This window comes from Homalodisca vitripennis, chromosome 5, assembly GCF_021130785.1.
Source record: "Homalodisca vitripennis isolate AUS2020 chromosome 5, UT_GWSS_2.1, whole genome shotgun sequence".
Taxonomy (NCBI): Eukaryota; Metazoa; Arthropoda; class Insecta; order Hemiptera; family Cicadellidae; genus Homalodisca; species Homalodisca vitripennis.
In genome coordinates, this window is record NC_060211.1 from 179405454 (window position 1) to 179424640 (window position 19187).

General features: G+C 38.6%; 1 protein-coding gene across 2 annotated transcripts in view; it reads left to right on the top strand.

Moving 5' to 3' along the window:
* Positions 1–19187, top strand: part of LOC124363252 (NAD kinase-like) — a 203231-nt gene that overhangs the window by 12207 nt on the left and 171837 nt on the right. For both annotated transcript variants that reach the window (XM_046818441.1, XM_046818443.1), the window contains exon 2: positions 11593–11723. In XM_046818441.1, coding sequence (XP_046674397.1) covers positions 11599–11723 — 125 coding nt within the window. In that variant the 5' untranslated portion in view covers positions 11593–11598. The remainder of the gene's footprint in view (positions 1–11592; positions 11724–19187) is intronic.

The following is a 19187-nucleotide window of genomic DNA, read 5'->3' on the forward strand; positions in this document are numbered from 1 at the left end:
ATAGAATTGGTTGTTTCTTTTTGTATATAATTTCAGTGTAAATTCAAAGAGAATAAACCCATAAAAATTATGCTTAATTAACTGAGTTAGTCATTAGCTTTAACTACATAATGTTTACTTCAAGTTTGGTTTCAAATTTTACGGCTTATTTAAAAAATATTTGAATAACAATCATTTTTAAAGGAATTAATTTTTTTAAGTGTGGTTTGTGTCTTAAAAGGGATCACCCTCTCTTTTTTAATAACAAAATTGTGTTAAAATCACCAATCACAATAGTTGTGGTTATAATGTTGAAAATGCAGTTGTGCTTGTATTAACTAGATTCAATATTAAGAATTAAACTTTTGTAGTTTTATGCTTTTTTTCCTTTTATACAGTTGTATCTTTCTATAAAAAATTGTTTTAAGTTAAATATTTTCTAGTATTTACAAATACCTAACTTTACTCAAATATTGCCAGTTAAAACGTTGATTGTTGTGGATACTGTCAGTACATGACTCATGTCACAGGGAAGGTGTTAAAGTAAATTTAATGCAATAATAAGATAATTATGTTGAAGTGTTGTTTTTTTTAGAATAAACCAGTTGAAAAATTTAGAATTTTGTTAATCAAATCATTTATTCCTTCAATTTGCATTACATCATAATAAATATAACAAAGGATGTATAAATCTTAACACACACACATATTTCTTGTGTGCGTGTGTATTTCAATGAACTCCTTCTTAATAGCTAATGAAGGTGTGATGAACAGGATGAAACTGCCGAACACTTGCTCTTTGATTGCCCCTCAATAGTAAGGGAGCAGTATGCCATTTTTGGTAGTTTAGACAAGGGTTGTGTATTTCCCCAGGAGGACCTGATAGGCTGTTTTCGGCAGTTTGTGGAACTGCTGAAATCATAGACTGATAGGCCTCATGGTGTGTTTCCGGGGTGCACAAAAGGCCCTTGAGGCTTCTAGTGCATGGCAGTAGGCCGCTCCATAGAAGAAAAAGAAGAAGAAGGGTTTATTACAGGGTACAAGGTTTCTCCCCCATATGATTTTCTGATGTGTTCGAGTAATACGCGAAATCCCTTATTATTTCCAATTTGTTTACATTTATAGTAAATACAAATATTTTTAATGCTGTTTTAGATTTCAGCGATTAGGTAGTACTCATATATTTTACAAAATGCCCCAAACATAAGATGGTCTGAATTTGGATTTGAATTTCTTTGGCTCTTCCATTGATTAAATTTCAATGGGTTTAATCCTGCATAAATAGGCTTTTTTCATAAATTTTTAGCCTATGGGAAGTAGAAAACCTATTTTTATGTCTGGTGTTATGTGTATGGATGTTGTGTGGAATTTTATGTAAACAGAGCAGAGACTTCAAAAATGTAAAGACTTGGCACTGTTAAAATTTCCATATTAAAAAAGATCTTTGTAATGCAACTGAGGAGGCACTTGAGAGTCACATCTGAGTGCTTTCTTCTGCCAGACAAAATCTGGTTTGACCTTGATACAGTCGCACCCCACAAAACTAGAGTAGGAGATGTGTGACTCGAGCAAGCAGTGCTAGACCGATATCATTAGATTAAAGTTCTTTAGCTCTCTGAAGCTGCGTAAAATAAAACTGCCCTTTGCTAGCCTTGACTCTATGTTACACAACTGCTCACTCCATTTTAACTTCACCCCCAGAAAGTTGACCGATTGAGTGAGATCAAGCAAGTAACTTGATAACTTTGATCTAACAAAATAAATTACAATGGCTATAAATATAAACCTTTTAACATATTTTCTTGATTGTGGGACAAAACAAGGCAAACTCATCGTTAACGTCAGAAATATAATTCACTTGAACTAGATGTGCTCATACAGGTGCAAAACCTATGGAATTGTGTGCGAAACCACGGGCAATTGGAAGTAGATATTTAAAATAAGGTAGGAAAGACATGAAAATAATATGAATGAACAATATCAGCAAAATTAATACCTTAAGCCTATTACGGGAATGCCTACACGTGCAGCATAGGCGTGTGATGTATAATATTTTGTCAAAAATAAATAAAGTAAAACAATAAAATTAAAGAGTTTTTTTTAACACAAATGAGCAATAAGCTAAAATATGATGTAGATATGAGTAATTCTGCAGTGTGGAGAGCAAGGATAATATGATAGTGGGATAAGAAGACGTTCTGAGAGTAGAGGGTAATGAGCAAAAGCTAAAATATGATGTAGATATGAGTAATTCTGCAGTGTGGAGAGCAAGTATATGATAGTGGGATGAGAAGACTTTCCGAGAGTAGAGGGTAATGAGCAACAAGCTGAAATATGATGTAGAAACGAGTAATTCTGCAGTGTGGAGAGCAAGTATATGATAGTGGGATAAGAAGACGTTCCGAGAGTAGAGAGTAATGAGCAACAAGCTAAAATATGATGTAGAAACGAGTAATTCTGCAGTGTGGAGAGCAAGTATATGATAGGGGGATAAGAAGACGTTCCGAGAGTAGAGGGTAATGAGCAACAAGCTAAAATATGATGTAGATATGAGTAATTCTGCAGTGTGGAGAGCAAATATATAATAGTGGGATAAGAAGACGTTCCGAGAGTAGAGGGTAATGAGTAAAAGCTAAAATATGATGTAGATATGAGTAATTCTGCAGTGTGGAGAGCAAGTATATGATAGTGGGATAAGACGTTCCGAGAGTAGAGGGTAATGAGCAACAAGCTAAAATATGATGTAGATATGAGTAATTCTGCAGTGTGGAGAGCAAGTATATGATAGTGGGATAAGAAGACGTTCCGAGAATAGAGGGTAATGAGCAACAAGCTAAAATATGATGTAGATATGAGTAATTCTGCAGTGTGGAGAGCAAATATATGATAGTGGGTTAAGAAGACGTTCCGAGAGTAGAGGGTAATGAGAAAAAGCTAAAATATGATGTAGTTATGAGTAATTCTGCAGTGTGGAGAGCAAGTATATGATAGTGGGATAAGAAGACATTCCGAGAGTAGAGGGTAATGAGCATCAAGCTAAAATATGATGTAGAAACGAGTAATTCTGCAGTGTGGAGAGCAAATATATGATAGTGGGATAAGAAGACGTTCCGAGAGTAGAGGGTAATGAGAAAAAGCTAAAATATGATGTAGATATGAGTAATTCTGCAGTGTGGAGATCAAATATATGATAGTGGGATAAGAAGACGTTCCGAGAGTAGAGGGTAATGAGCAACAAGCTAAAATATGATGTAGATATAAGTAATTCTGCAGTGTGGAGAGCAAGTATATGATAGTGGGATAAGAAGACGTTCCGAGAGTAGATGGTAATGAGCAACAAGCTAAAATATGATGTAGATATGAGTAATTCTGCAGTGTGGAGAGCAAATATATGATAGTGGGATAAGAAGACGTTCCGAGAGTAGAGGGTAATGAGAAAAAGCTAAAATATGATGTAGATATGAGTAATTCTGCAGTGTGGAGAGCAAGTATATGATAGTGGGATAAGAAGACGTTCCGAGAGTAGAGGGTAATGAGTAAAAGCTAAAATATGATGTAGATATGAGTAATTCTGCAGTGTGGAGAGCAAGTATATGATAGTGGGATAAGAAGACGTTCTGAGAGTAGAGGGTAATGAGCAACAAGCTAAAATATGATTTAGATATGAGTAATTCTGCAGTGTGGAGAGCAAATATATGATAGTGGGATAAGAAGACGTTCCGAGAGTAGAGGGTAATGAGAAAAAGCTAAAATATGATGTAGATATGAGTAATTCTGCAGTGTGGAGAGCAAGTATATGATAGTGGGATAAGAAGACGTTCCGAGAGTAGAGGGTAATGAGCAACAAGCTAAAATATGATGTAGATATGAGTAATTCTGCAGTGTGGAGAGCAAGTATATGATAGTGGGATAAGAAGACGTTCCGAGAGTAGAGGGTAATGAGCAACAAGCTAAAATATGATGTAGATATGAGTAATTCTGCAGTGTGGAGAGCAAATATATGATAGTGGGATAAGAAGACGTTCCGAGAGTAGAGGGTAATGAGCAACAAGCTAAAATATGATGTAGATATGAGTAATTCTGCAGTGTGGAGAGCAAGTATATGATAGTGGGATAAGAAGACGTTCCGAGAGTAGAGGGTAATGAGCAACAAGCTAAAATATGATGTAGATATGAGTAATTCTGCAGTGTGGAGAGCAAGTATATGATAGTGGGATAAGAAGACGTTCCGAGAGTAGAGGGTAATGAGCAACAAGCTAAAATATGATGTAGATATGAGTAATTCTGCAGTGTGGAGAGCAAGTATATGATAGTGGGATAAGAAGACGTTCCGAGAGTAGAGGGTAATGAGCAACAAGCTAAAATATGATGTAGATATGAGTAATTCTGCAGTGTGGAGAGCAAGTATATGATAGTGGGATAAGAAGACGTTCCGAGAGTAGAGGGTAATGAGCAACAAGCTAAAATATGATGTAGATATGAGTAATTCTGCAGTGTGGAGAGCAAATATATGATAGTGGGATAAGAAGACGTTCCGAGAGTAGAGGGTAATGAGCAACAAGCTAAAATATGATGTAGATATGAGTAATTCTGCAGTGTGGAGAGCAAATATATGATAGTGGGATAAGAAGACGTTCCGAGAGTAGAGGGTAATGAGAAAAAGCTAAAATATGATGTAGATATGAGTAATTCTGCAGTGTGGAGAGCAAATATATGATAGTGGGATAAGAAGACGTTCCGAGAGTAGAGGGTAATGAGCAAAAAGCTAAAATATGATGTAGATATGAGTAATTCTGCAGTGTGGAGAGCAAATATATGATAGTGGGATAAGAAGACGTTCCGAGAGTAGAGGGTAATGAGCAACAAGCTAAAATATGATGTAGATATGAGTAATTCTGCAGTGTGGAGAGCAAAGTATATGATAGTGGGATAAGAAGACGTTCCGAGAGTAGAGGGTAATGAGCAACAAGCTAAAATATGATGTAGATATGAGTAATTCTGCAGTGTGGAGAGCAAGTATATGATAGTGGGATAAGAAGACGTTCCGAGAGTAGAGGGTAATGAGCAACAAGCTAAAATATGATGTAGATATGAGTAATTCTGCAGTGTGGAGAGCAAGTATATGATAGTGGGATAAGAAGACGTTCCGAGAGTAGAGGGTAATGAGCAACAAGCTAAAATATGATGTAGATATGAGTAATTCTGCAGTGTGGAGAGCAAATATATGATAGTGGGATAAGAAGACGTTCCGAGAGTAGAGGGTAATGAGCAACAAGCTAAAATATGATGTAGATATGAGTAATTCTGCAGTGTGGAGAGCAAATATATGATAGTGGGATAAGAAGACGTTCCGAGAGTAGAGGGTAATGAGCAACAAGCTAAAATATGATGTAGATATGAGTAATTCTGCAGTGTGGAGAGCAAGTATATGATAGTGGGATAAGAAGACGTTCCGAGAGTAGAGGGTAATGAGCAACAAGCTAAAATATGATGTAGATATGAGTAATTCTGCAGTGTGGAGAGCAAGTATATGATAGTGGGATAAGAAGACGTTCCGAGAGTAGAGGGTAATGAGCAACAAGCTAAAATATGATGTAGATATGAGTAATTCTGCAGTGTGGAGAGCAAAGTATATGATAGTGGGATAAGAAGACGTTCCGAGAGTAGAGGGTAATGAGCAACAAGCTAAAATATGATGTAGATATGAGTAATTCTGCAGTGTGGAGAGCAAATATATGATAGTGGGATAAGAAGACGTTCCGAGAGTAGAGGGTAATGAGCAACAAGCTAAAATATGATGTAGATATGAGTAATTCTGCAGTGTGGAGAGCAAGTATATGATAGTGGGATAAGAAGACGTTCCGAGAGTAGAGGGTAATGAGCAACAAGCTAAAATATGATGTAGATATGAGTAATTCTGCAGTGTGGAGAGCAAGTATATGATAGTGGGATAAGAAGACGTTCCGAGAGTAGAGGGTAATGAGCAACAAGCTAAAATATGATGTAGATATGAGTAATTCTGCAGTGTGGAGAGCAAATATATGATAGTGGGATAAGAAGACGTTCCGAGAGTAGAGGGTAATGAGCAACAAGCTAAAATATGATGTAGATATGAGTAATTCTGCAGTGTGGAGAGCAAATATATGATAGTGGGATAAGAAGACGTTCCGAGAGTAGAGGGTAATGAGCAACAAGCTAAAATATGATGTAGATATGAGTAATTCTGCAGTGTGGAGAGCAAGTATATGATAGTGGGATAAGAAGACGTTCCGAGAGTAGAGGGTAATGAGCAACAAGCTAAAATATGATGTAGATATGAGTAATTCTGCAGTGTGGAGAGCAAGTATATGATAGTGGGATAAGAAGACGTTCCGAGAGTAGAGGGTAATGAGCAACAAGCTAAAATATGATGTAGATATGAGTAATTCTGCAGTGTGGAGAGCAAGTATATGATAGTGGGATAAGAAGACGTTCCGAGAGTAGAGGGTAATGAGCAACAAGCTAAAATATGATGTAGATATGAGTAATTCTGCAGTGTGGAGAGCAAGTATATGATAGTGGGATAAGAAGACGTTCCGAGAGTAGAGGGTAATGAGCAACAAGCTAAAATATGATGTAGATATGAGTAATTCTGCAGTGTGGAGAGCAAATATATGATAGTGGGATAAGAAGACGTTCCGAGAGTAGAGGGTAATGAGCAACAAGCTAAAATATGATGTAGATATGAGTAATTCTGCAGTGTGGAGAGCAAGTATATGATAGTGGGATAAGAAGACGTTCCGAGAGTAGAGGGTAATGAGCAACAAGCTAAAATATGATGTAGATATGAGTAATTCTGCAGTGTGGAGAGCAAGTATATGATAGTGGGATAAGAAGACGTTCCGAGAGTAGAGGGTAATGAGCAACAAGCTAAAATATGATGTAGATATGAGTAATTCTGCAGTGTGGAGAGCAAAGTATATGATAGTGGGATAAGAAGACGTTCCGAGAGTAGAGGGTAATGAGCAACAAGCTAAAATATGATGTAGATATGAGTAATTCTGCAGTGTGGAGAGCAAGTATATGATAGTGGGATAAGAAGACGTTCCGAGAGTAGAGGGTAATGAGCAACAAGCTAAAATATGATGTAGATATGAGTAATTCTGCAGTGTGGAGAGCAAGTATATGATAGTGGGATAAGAAGACGTTCCGAGAGTAGAGGGTAATGAGCAACAAGCTAAAATATGATGTAGATATGAGTAATTCTGCAGTGTGGAGAGCAAGTATATGATAGTGGGATAAGAAGACGTTCCGAGAGTAGAGGGTAATGAGCAACAAGCTAAAATATGATGTAGATATGAGTAATTCTGCAGTGTGGAGAGCAAGTATATGATAGTGGGATAAGAAGACGTTCCGAGAGTAGAGGGTAATGAGCAACAAGCTAAAATATGATGTAGATATGAGTAATTCTGCAGTGTGGAGAGCAAGTATATGATAGTGGGATAAGAAGACGTTCCGAGAGTAGAGGGTAATGAGCAACAAGCTAAAATATGATGTAGATATGAGTAATTCTGCAGTGTGGAGAGCAAGTATATGATAGTGGGATAAGAAGACGTTCCGAGAGTAGAGGGTAATGAGCAACAAGCTAAAATATGATGTAGATATGAGTAATTCTGCAGTGTGGAGAGCAAGTATATGATAGTGGGATAAGAAGACGTTCCGAGAGTAGAGGGTAATGAGCAACAAGCTAAAATATGATGTAGATATGAGTAATTCTGCAGTGTGGAGAGCAAGTATATGATAGTGGGATAAGAAGACGTTCCGAGAGTAGATGGTAATGAGCAACAAGCTAAAATATGATGTAGATATGAGTAATTCTGCAGTGTGGAGAGCAAATATATGATAGTGGGATAAGAAGACGTTCCGAGAGTAGAGGGTAATGAGTAACAAGCTAAAATATGATGTAGATATGAGTAATTCTGCAGTGTGGAGAGCAAGTATATGATAGTGGGATAAGAAGACGTTCCGAGAGTAGAGGGTAATGAGCAACAAGCTAAAATATGATGTAGATATGAGTAATTCTGCAGTGTGGAGAGCAAGTATATGATAGTGGGATAAGAAGACGTTCCGAGAGTAGAGGGTAATGAGCAACAAGCTAAAATATGATGTAGATATGAGTAATTCTGCAGTGTGGAGAGCAAGTATATGATAGTGGGATAAGAAGACGTTCCGAGAGTAGAGGGTAATGAGCAACAAGCTAAAATATGATGTAGATATGAGTAATTCTGCAGTGTGGAGAGCAAGTATATGATAGTGGGATAAGAAGACGTTCCGAGAGTAGAGGGTAATGAGCAACAAGCTAAAATATGATGTAGATATGAGTAATTCTGCAGTGTGGAGAGCAAGTATATGATAGTGGGATAAGAAGACGTTCCGAGAGTAGAGGGTAATGAGCAACAACCTAAAATATGTTGTAGATATGAGTAATTCTGCAGTGTGGAGAGCATGTATATGATAGTGGGAGAAGAAGACGTTCCGAGAGTAGAGGGTAATGAGCAACAAGCTAAAATATGATGTAGATATGAGTAATTCTGCAGTGTGGAGAGCAAGTATATGATAGTGGGAGAAGAAGACGTTCCGAGAGTAGAGGGTAATGAACAACAAGCTAAAATATGATGTAGATATGAGTAATTCCACAGTGTGGAGAGCAAGTATATGATAGTGGGATAAGAAGACGTTCCGAGAGTAGAGGGTAATGAGCAACAAGCTAAAATATGATGTAGATATGAGTAATTCTGCAGTGTGGAGAGCAAGTATATGATAGTGGGATAAGAAAACGATCCGAAAATAGAGGGTAATGAGCAAAAGGTAAAATATGTTGTAGATATGAGTAATTCTGCAGTGTGGAGAGCAAGTATATGATAGTGGGATAAGAAGACGTTCCGAGAGTAGAGGGTAATGAGCAACAAGCTAAAATATGATGTAGATATGAGTAATTCTGCAGTGTGGAGAGCAAGTATATGATAGTGGGATAAGAAGACGTTCCGAGAGTAGATGGTAATGAGCAACAAGCTAAAATATAATGTAGATATGAGTAATTCTGCAGTGTGGAGAGCAAATATATGATAGTGGGATAAGAAGACGTTCCGAGAGTAGAGGGTAATGAGCAACAAGCTAAAATATGATGTAGATATGAGTAATTCTGCAGTGTGGAGAGCAAGTATATGATAGTGGGATAAGAAGACATTCTGAGAGTAGTAGGGAGAGTAGAGGGTATTGTTACTGAAAATCAGAGATCTCCTTGATGGTCTTTAAAATCGGGATTGTCTCTGGACAATTGGTTACATTAAGTGTAAAGCGCATGGACGTTTTCGACACGCCTTGGGCAAAATTAATTTTATGGCCTACTTTGAGCTCAATTAGTAAATGTAATTGACATTCATGAACTTTTAAATTATCCAATGAATTCGTGCTGGTGTACTTTTTGATCCAATGTTTATTGAAATAAAATTCATCTATTGCTATTTACACAAATTAATGAATGTAAGTAAAAGTAGTTTGACAGGTACTTGGTCTTCCGATCATATGTTAGTTTGGTTATTTAAACGCATATGTGACATAAACGGCCAAGTAAAATATAATTGAATTGTAAAAAGTAAGGGCTCTGTGGTGTAGTGGTAGCACACTCACCCGACAAGTGAGAGGTCCGGGTTCAAGTCCAGGCGGAACAAGTACTATTTGTGATTCAATGTTTATTGAAATCAAATGCGTCTATTGCCATTTATACAGATTTAATGAATGTATATATGTATATGTGTGTGTGTATATATATATATATATATATATATATATATCCCACAACAACTTCCTGGTGAACCATCCAATATAAATTTGGTGGTTTTTGATACTGACACCTGATATTCCATTACATACTTATTTATTATATACACTGTATTAACCCTTTCCGTCCCAGCGTCCGGTTTTCCGGACGTTCGAAAACATCGCAAAAATCCCCGCGTCCGGTTTTCCGGACGTTCGTAAAACATCGCAAAAATCCCGGCGTCCGGTTTTCCGGACGTTAAGAAAAAGATTTTTTTTAATGTTTATTAACTCGGAATATTTATATAAATTATATATAAATGTTCGGAATAACATATACCGTTATAAAAACATTGATTTATTACGCTATAATGTTTTATTATTGCACAACAACTTATTTACTTCTTTCTCTTTGTGTTGCGTCATCAACTGTGTTGAATTTTATCAGCTGTATTTGTTGGGTTTCATTCCAGCTTGTTGTTGAGAGGGGTAATAACATAAGTATTACAAGTAAACCAAAAATGATAAGGGAGTACAATGACTTTATGGGAGGGATTGATGGAAATGATCAGATGCTATATCATTATTTCAATGAATGGAAAACCATCCAATTTTGGAAGAAACTTACATTTAATATAATTTCTAGAATGGTCTTAAATTTATATACATTGTACAAAAACAACACAGATAATCCTGTAAGTAGGCTTCAATACATATCAAACTTGGTTGGTGAATTGACAGTTAAATGGGCACATGTGAGAGGAGTAGGCCTAGGTACTCATCAAAATGAAGCCAGTACTGCAAACAACAGTGGTACAAAATCATTTTTTGAAAAAATACCAGAAAATAAATACAAAAACTGCTGTGTGTGCAGTGGAGAAAGTACAAGAAGTGGAGGGAAAAGAAAAAAGTCTACTTTTATGTGTGTTGACTGCAAAAAGGGCCTGCACACTAAATGTTATCCTTTCCATAGATGTTTGTAAACAAAAACAAAATTTTATTGACTCGGATGGTAATTTTTAGTTCTTATTTTGTTAGGATTAGGAGTTTTTTTTAGTTAAAAATATGAAATAGTTCATTGTTTGCCTATTGAAATTCAATATATTTGGTTAGAACTATATGTTATGTAGAAGTGGAACATGATATGCCATATTGTTGTTATAACTGGGGAAAACTCCGAACTACAGTGATTTTTAAAAAAAATCCAGAACTTTTTTATTTCTCAACATATCAGTGTGAAGTATGGATTTTTTTGAAGACTGTTAAATATGGTTTTGTCAAGTGTTATCAATCTTGGTTAAATAATTTTTTTTATGCCCATCCACAACCCAACAAAGTAAAAAAAATCCTCAAAATATTTTTTGGTAAGTACATATTATTAAAAAAAAGTTATTGTAAATATTTGCATGTCCTTTTATATTTTATTTTATAGTATATATAACACATTTAGGAAGCTAATAACACTTAAACTAATAAATTTGCTTCATAAATAAATTTTTTATGGGTTTTCTAGTAAAACACGGCAAAATTAACTAAAAGAGCCTGGGATTTTTGGGTATGTCATTAGTAAAAAATGCTTAGGATTTTTTGGAACAAATTAAAAAAAAGTGTCTGGGATGGAAAGGGTTAACTTATTGAATACAATCTGTAATTTATTAATAACATAACACTATTATTATTCTTGAAGAATATGTCAGTAAGAGGATGCAGACAGATTACTTTGTGTAGGATTGGGTCTGTACCAAACAGCACATGATGCTAGGTACCAAGTAAATCACGCCAGAAAGCGGACTTAGTTAATCTTGTCTGTTGCAGGCCGTTATGAATGAGCAAGACCTGCACTTGGCCAAAGCGCTGGTCAAGATGGATCTCATGGAGCAGGACAGCCCCAAGATGCCACGTAAAACTGTTATCAGTAAGGTGCAAGAGAAGCTTCAGAACTTCAGGTGAGTGTTTCATTATTATCCTTTTTATAGCCTTTCTCAGTCCATTTTCCAATGACAACCAATCCTAAAAGTATCTTCATAAACAGAATAATACAAAGAGAATGGTACTGAATGTATGCTCAGGTTCAAGCAGTATTATTTATTTCTAAACTAGGTTCAGGCCGTGTGACATTTAGAGTTCTCCCTAACTTTTAAGACTAATGCTATACAGTATTATAGTATGCTGTACAGTATTATAGTATACTGTACAAATCAATTTCATGTTATAGCTTTAATTTTAGGGTCATGGCTTTTTTTATTTACTGGGTTCATTTGATTTCATGTCAAATCAACCAATGATCTAGACCTTGACCTCTCAGATTTTGATAATTTTTTTGTATAGAAGTTCTACCTACCAAGACTATTTGAAATGCTGAATTCTTCATTTTTCTGCCTTTTGGGTTTCGAGTGATAAGCTTTTAAAATCCACAATAAGGCAGTTTTTAGCCATGTCTTAATATTTTCTAATTAATGTAGCTTAAATACTGTAGATGTTAAAGTGCTCAAATTTTTGCATTCTTTTCTATTTGAAATGCTCTTTAATTTGATATGTCACATATGTTTCATACATTTAAAAACTAATTTGTTCTCCCAAAAACTGTTTTTAAAACACCCCAAAAACACTCCCTTCGATTAAAAAAATATATGTTATTTACACTGTAACTGACTACATACATACAACATTTCAGAACACTTAGAGTTATTATATTTGAAGAACATGTATTTCTTTTAGCTTCTCTAAAACTATAATTTTGGATGCGTTTAAAAATATGATAAAGTGTACAAGAAATATACAACTGTTTTAGATTAAATATACCATTTATGTTCAAATAAATGTGTTACTGGATCACACTTCCTTAAGTTACGAAGATTTCTTACAGCAAACCTTTGGTTCATAATTACAGGTTGTAAAATAGTGTGATTGTGGCTCCGAAATGTATAACTCCACATCTAATAGTAGGCCTACCTTCAAACAAAGAAGTATAAAGCTGTTTAAGTTATTCAGTTTTAAAATAATTTATCATAAATATAATGCATAATTTATTTATCTCAATTTAGTATTTAACAAATTAATATAATAGTTCCATTTTAAATTTCGGTCAGTCAATAACCCTAAATAATTAGATCTGTCAACTATGTTATTTTGTTACAGGTACATTCAAATACACATTCATGTTTATGGCAAAAAATATTAATTTATATTTCTTTACAATCTAAGTCTCTATTAAAATATAATATACATTTTGATTTTGTGGTATCGACAAGTAACTTATTTAATACTAACCGCTGAAATATTAATGGCGTCATAGGAAATCAATAGTTTTAAACTTTCTTTATCATACGTAGAATAAACTAAAGAAGTATCATCTGCGTAGATAACAACAGCAGAATGAAGTTGTAATTTAAGTAGCTCATTTACTTAAATTACAAACAGAAGAGGACCAAGGAATTCTCCCTGTGCCACTCCATATTTCAACTCTAAAGTTTCGCAAATATTATCATTTATCTTCACAATCTGCTTTCTACTTCTGCAGAAAGTATTGAGCCAAACCAATGCTGTACCTTCTATTCCATAATATCTTAACCTATCTAAAAGGATATTAATGTCCATAAGATAAAATGCCTCTTGAAAATCCAGGTAGATGGAGAGTGGGCATTTGTTTTACATTTAAAGAGTCAGCAGTACAATTAACGTGGTTTTCTAATCTGTAAAACACTATTCAATGGGCTGTAAAACAGTAATCAATGGAATAGCTTCCACATAGTTTAGGTGTAGAGTGTATGTGACTATGGCTGCAATGTGAATGTAGAATGTGAATGTCCAAGGAGTGAGTGTCGAAGGCCGGTTTGTGCTGTAAAACAGTAATCAATGGAATGGCTTCCACAGAGTTTAGGTGTAGAGTGTGTGTGACTATGGCTGCAATGTGAATGTCCAAGGAGTGAGTGTCGAAGGCCTGTTTGTGCTGTAAAACAGTAATCAATGGAATAGCTTCCACAGAGTTTAGGTGTAGAGTGTGTGTGACTATGGCTGCAATATGAATGTAGAATGTGAATGTCCGAGGAGTGAGTGTCGAAGGCCTGTTTGTGCTGTAAAACAGTAATCAATGGAATGGCTTCCACAGAGTTTAGGTGTAGAGTGTGCGTGGCTATGTCTGCAATATGAATGTAGAATGTGAATGTCCAAGGAGTGAGTGTCGAAGGCCGGTTTGTGCTGTAAAACACTAATCAATGGAATAGCTTCCACAGAGTTTAGGTGTAGAGTGTGCGTGGCTATGTCTGCAATGTGAATGTAGAATGTGAATGTCCGAGGAGTGAGTGTCGAAGGCCGATTTGTGCTGTAAAACACTAATCAATGGAATAGCTTCCACAGAGTTTAGGTGTAGAGTGTGCGTGGCTATGTCTGCAATATGAATGTAGAATGTGAATGTCCGAGGAGTGAGTGTCGAAGGCCTGTTTGTGCTGTAAAACAGTAATCAATGGAATGGCTTCCACAGAGTTTAGGTGTAGAGTGTGCGTGGCTATGTCTGCAATATGAATGTAGAATGTGAATGTCCAAGGAGTGAGTGTCGAAGGCCGGTTTGTGCTGTAAAACACTAATCAATGGAATAGCTTCCACAGAGTTTAGGTGTAGAGTGTGCGTGGCTATGTCTGCAATGTGAATGTAGAATGTGAATGTCCGAGGAGTGAGTGTCGAAGGCCGGTTTGTGCTGTAAAACACTAATCAATGGAATAGCTTCCACAGAGTTTAGGTGTAGAGTGTGTGTGACTATGGCTGCAATATGAATGTAGAATGTGAATGTCCGAGGAGTGAGTGTTGAAGGCCTGTTTGTGCTGTAAAACACTAATCAATGGAATAGCTTCCACAGAGTTTAGGTGTAGAGTGTGTGTGGACTATGGCTGCAATATGAATGTAGAATGTGAATGTCCGAGGAGTGAGTGTTGAAGGCCTGTTTGTGCTGTAAAACACTAATCAATGGAATAGCTTCCACAGAGTTTAGGTGTAGAGTGTGCGTGGCTATGTCTGCAATGTGAATGTAGAATGTGAATGTCCGAGGAGTGAGTGTCGAAGGCCGGTTTGTGCAACCAGAGGAGCAACGCGAGGCGAGGCAGTCTGAGTAAGGCCGGCCTATCTTCCGTTTACAAATCTGTGTGACATCGCGATCACGATTCATTCATTCCTGTGATTGTTGCTGCTAGTTTGGTTTTTATACACAAGCACCAGTTTATCAATCGTTGCAAGTGCTTTTCAACATTATGGTCCACGTTATTTCTCTACATAAAATCAATCAATATCGATCTAACATACCCAATTGTAATCGCTAACATTTGTACCGCACGTGAGAACTATTTGGACGTCCGATTTGTTCTCAAACCGTCCTTACAATGTGTGTATAGTGAGAGACAACAGCACCTCTCTAGGACTCTGCTGTGTCGAGTCATGTAAACGTATTGGTGGCCTACTTCTGTTCGGTGACTTGCCGACATTGAGTGGTAAGGCGTAATAGCCTGTTTACTAGAAGACGGAAAATTTACTATGAAACTCCACAGAAAATTTAACAATGTGCGTGTTTCGTAGACAATCTTAAACTTATCTGAAATCTGCACACATACTATATAAATAGGACTGTATAGCTTCGTAAACTTGCAACATTTACGAAAGTTATAGCGGAAGTTTACTTTGTTGTACGGGTAAATATAACGGAAATGGAAGTTTGAGGCAAACCGTGTATTCTGCATTAGTCTTGTCTGATGGCACTCAGGTGTTCCATCTGCAGCTACCGGTAACTCGGCACACGATTACATGTGCAACACAAGCACCACTCGCTGTCGTGTCGGCGAGTCACTGAACACAAGTAGGCCGCCAATATGTAAACATGAGTCGACACTTTACAGAGATGCTGTTGTCTCTTACTATACACATTGACGTATAGTATAACGTGTTAGCGGTCCGAATATGGTACATTCCGGGTGATATCGAGTAGATATCGAATCGCTGAGCCAAATGTCAGTAATGTCGCCGTGGAGACCACGAGTGTTGAGGACACGTGCGTGATCTGCGCGTCACGCGAACACTGCCCTTTGCCGAGCCTTGGTCCCGATACGCCGCCAAAGGTCGAGGCCGTGAACCGAGGTCGCACGACGCCGCTCGGCCCCGGGGATACGATCATCACGGAGGGAATAAATATCCTTATTACCGCGATCTTATAGCATTCGGCAGTGTTGAGCAATCAACCTAGTCTTGCGTAACCTGCACAGTCCGGAGTGTAATAACGGCCTTACTTCCCAGTACTCTGGTCACTGTCCCGGGGATACGATCATCACGGAGGGAATAAACATCCTAATTACCGCGATCTTATAGCATTCGGCAGTGTTGAGTAATCTACCTAATCTTGGGTAACCTACACAGTCCAGAGTGTAATAACGGCCTTACTTCCCAGTACTCTGGTCACCGTCGCAACTCACCAGACGTGTAGTAGTGTAATAACGGCCTTACTTCCCAGTACTGTGGTGACCGTCACAACTCACCAGACGTGTAGTAGTGTAATAACGGCCTTACTTCCCAGTACTCTGGTCACCGTCGCAACTCACCAGACGTGTAGTAGTGTAATAACGGCCTTACTTCCCAGTACTGTGGTGACCGTCACAACTCACCAGACGTGTAGTAGTGTAATAACGGCCTTACTTCCCAGTACTGTGGTGACCGTCACAACTCACCAGACGTGTAGTAGTGTAATAACGGCCTTACTTCCCAGTACTCTGGTCACCGTCGCAACTCACCAGACGTGTAGTAGTGTAATAACGGCCTTACTTCCCAGTACTGTGGTGACCGTCACAACTCACCAGACGTGTAGTAGTGTAATAACGGCCTTACTTCCCAGTACTCTGGTCACCGTCGCAACTCACCAGACGTGTAGTAGTGTAATAACGGCCTTACTTCCCAGTACTGTGGTGACCGTCACAACTCACCAGACGTGTAGTAGTGTAATAACGGCCTTACTTCCCAGTACTCTGGTCACCGTCGCAACTCACCAGACGTGTAGTAGTGTAATAACGGCCTTACTTCCCAGTACTGTGGTGACCGTCACAACTCACCAGACGTGTAGTAGTGTAATAACGGCCTTACTTCCCAGTACTCTGGTCACCGTCGCAACTCACCAGACGTGTAGTAGTGTAATAACGGCCTTACTTCCCAGTACTCTGGTCACTGTCCCGGGGATACGATCATCACGGAGGGAATAAACATCCTAATTACCGCGATCTTATAGCATTCGGCAGTGTTGAGTAATCTACCTAATCTTGGGTAACCTACACAGTCCAGAGTGTAATAACGGCCTTACTTCCCAGTACTGTGGTGACCGTCACAACTCACCAGACGTGTAGTAGTGTAATAACGGCCTTACTTCCCAGTACTCTGGTCACCGTCGCAACTCACCAGACGTGTAGTAGTGTAATAACGGCCTTACTTCCCAGTACTGTGGTGACCGTCACAACTCACCAGACGTGTAGTAGTGTAATAACGGCCTTACTTCCCAGTACTCTGGTCACCGTCGCAACTCACCAGACGTGTAGTAGTGTAATAACGGCCTTACTTCCCAGTACTCTGGTCACTGTCCCGGGGATACGATCATCACGGAGGGAATAAACATCCTAATTACCGCGATCTTATAGCATTCGGCAGTGTTGAGTAATCTACCTAATCTTGGGTAACCTACACAGTCCAGAGTGTAATAACGGCCTTACTTCCCAGTACTCTGGTCACCGTCGCAACTCACCAGACGTGTAGTAGTGTAATAACGGCCTTACTTCCCAGTACTGTGGTGACCGTCACAACTCACTAGATGTGTAGTAGTGTAATAACGGCCTTACTTCCCAGTACTCTGGTCACCGTCGCAACTCACCAGACGTGTAGTAGTGTAATAACGGCCTTACTTCCCAGTACTCCGGTCACCGTCACAACTCACCAGACGTGTAGTAGTGTAATAACGGCCTTACTTCCCAGTACTCTGGTCACCGTCGCAACTCACCAGACGTGTAGTAGTGTAATAACGGCCTTACTTCCCAGTACTGTGGTGACCGTCACAACTCACTAGATGTGTAGTAGTGTAATAACGGCCTTACTTCCCAGTACTCTGGTCACCGTCGCAACTCACCAGACGTGTAGTAGTGTAATAACGGCCTTACTTCCCAGTACTCTGGTCACCGTCGCAACTCACCAGACGTGTAGTAGTGTAATAACGGCCTTACTTCCCAGTACTCTGGTCACCGTCGCAACTCACCAGACGTGTAGTAGTGTAATAGCGGCCTTTCTTCCAAGTACTCTGGTCACCGTCGCAACTCACCAGACGTGTAGTAGTGTAATAGCGGCCTTTCTTCCAAGTACTATATCCCAAAGAACCGTACGTTGTCAAACTTCGCCAATTAGCTGTTCAATTTTAAGTACTCCCCTTACAACAACTTGCGCAATACCGAAGTCGATGAGTTGACACGCAATGGTCTGGAGCACGGCCGTGTGCAGTGGCCAAGCTAGCTGAGCTCCATAATAATAACTTCAACTGTACATTGATGGCACAGGAGTCTTTGGTTTGTTTCGTACAAACGGTAATCACACAACTCTCCTGGATGCACATGTCGTGTTCAGTACTAAATATCGTCCGATACCTGAAGCGTTGGACACTCCATTGTTCTGCATTTATATGTACCGAGTTCCTTCGTCGTGTTAATTATCCGACACTTGTTGTGTTGTTGACAATATCTGTGTCAGGGACACTCGTGTCTGACAAAAAGTGGAGTCTCAATGCCGACCGCTCATATTCCCTACTCTGACTCGTGTGATCACCACACACGTTTTATAGACGCGTCATATACAGAGTCCCTTCGTCGTGTTAATTATCCGTGAGTAAATTGACACTCGTTGTGTTGTTGACAATATCTGTGTCAGGGACACTCGTGTCTGACAAAAAGTGGAGTCTCAATGCCGACCGCTCATATTCCCTACTCTGACTCGTGTGATCACCACACACGTTTTATAGACGCGTCATATACAGAGTCCCTTCGTCGTGTTAATTATCCGTGAGTAAATTGACACTCGTTGTGTTGTTGACAATATCTGTGTCAGGGACACTCGTGTCTGACAAAAAGTGGAGTCTCAATGCCGACCGCTCATATTCCCTACTCTGACTCGTGTGATCACCACACACGTTTTATAGACGCGTCATATACAGAGTCCCTTCGTCGTGTTAATTATCCGTGAGTAAATTGACACTCGTTGTGTTGTTGACAATATCTGTGTCAGGGACACTCGTGTCTGACAAAAAGTGGAGTCTCAATGCCGACCGCTCATATTCCCTACTCTGACTCGTGTGATCACCACACACGTTTTATAGACGCGTCAAACTAGTTCATGCACACATACCTTGGCTCCAG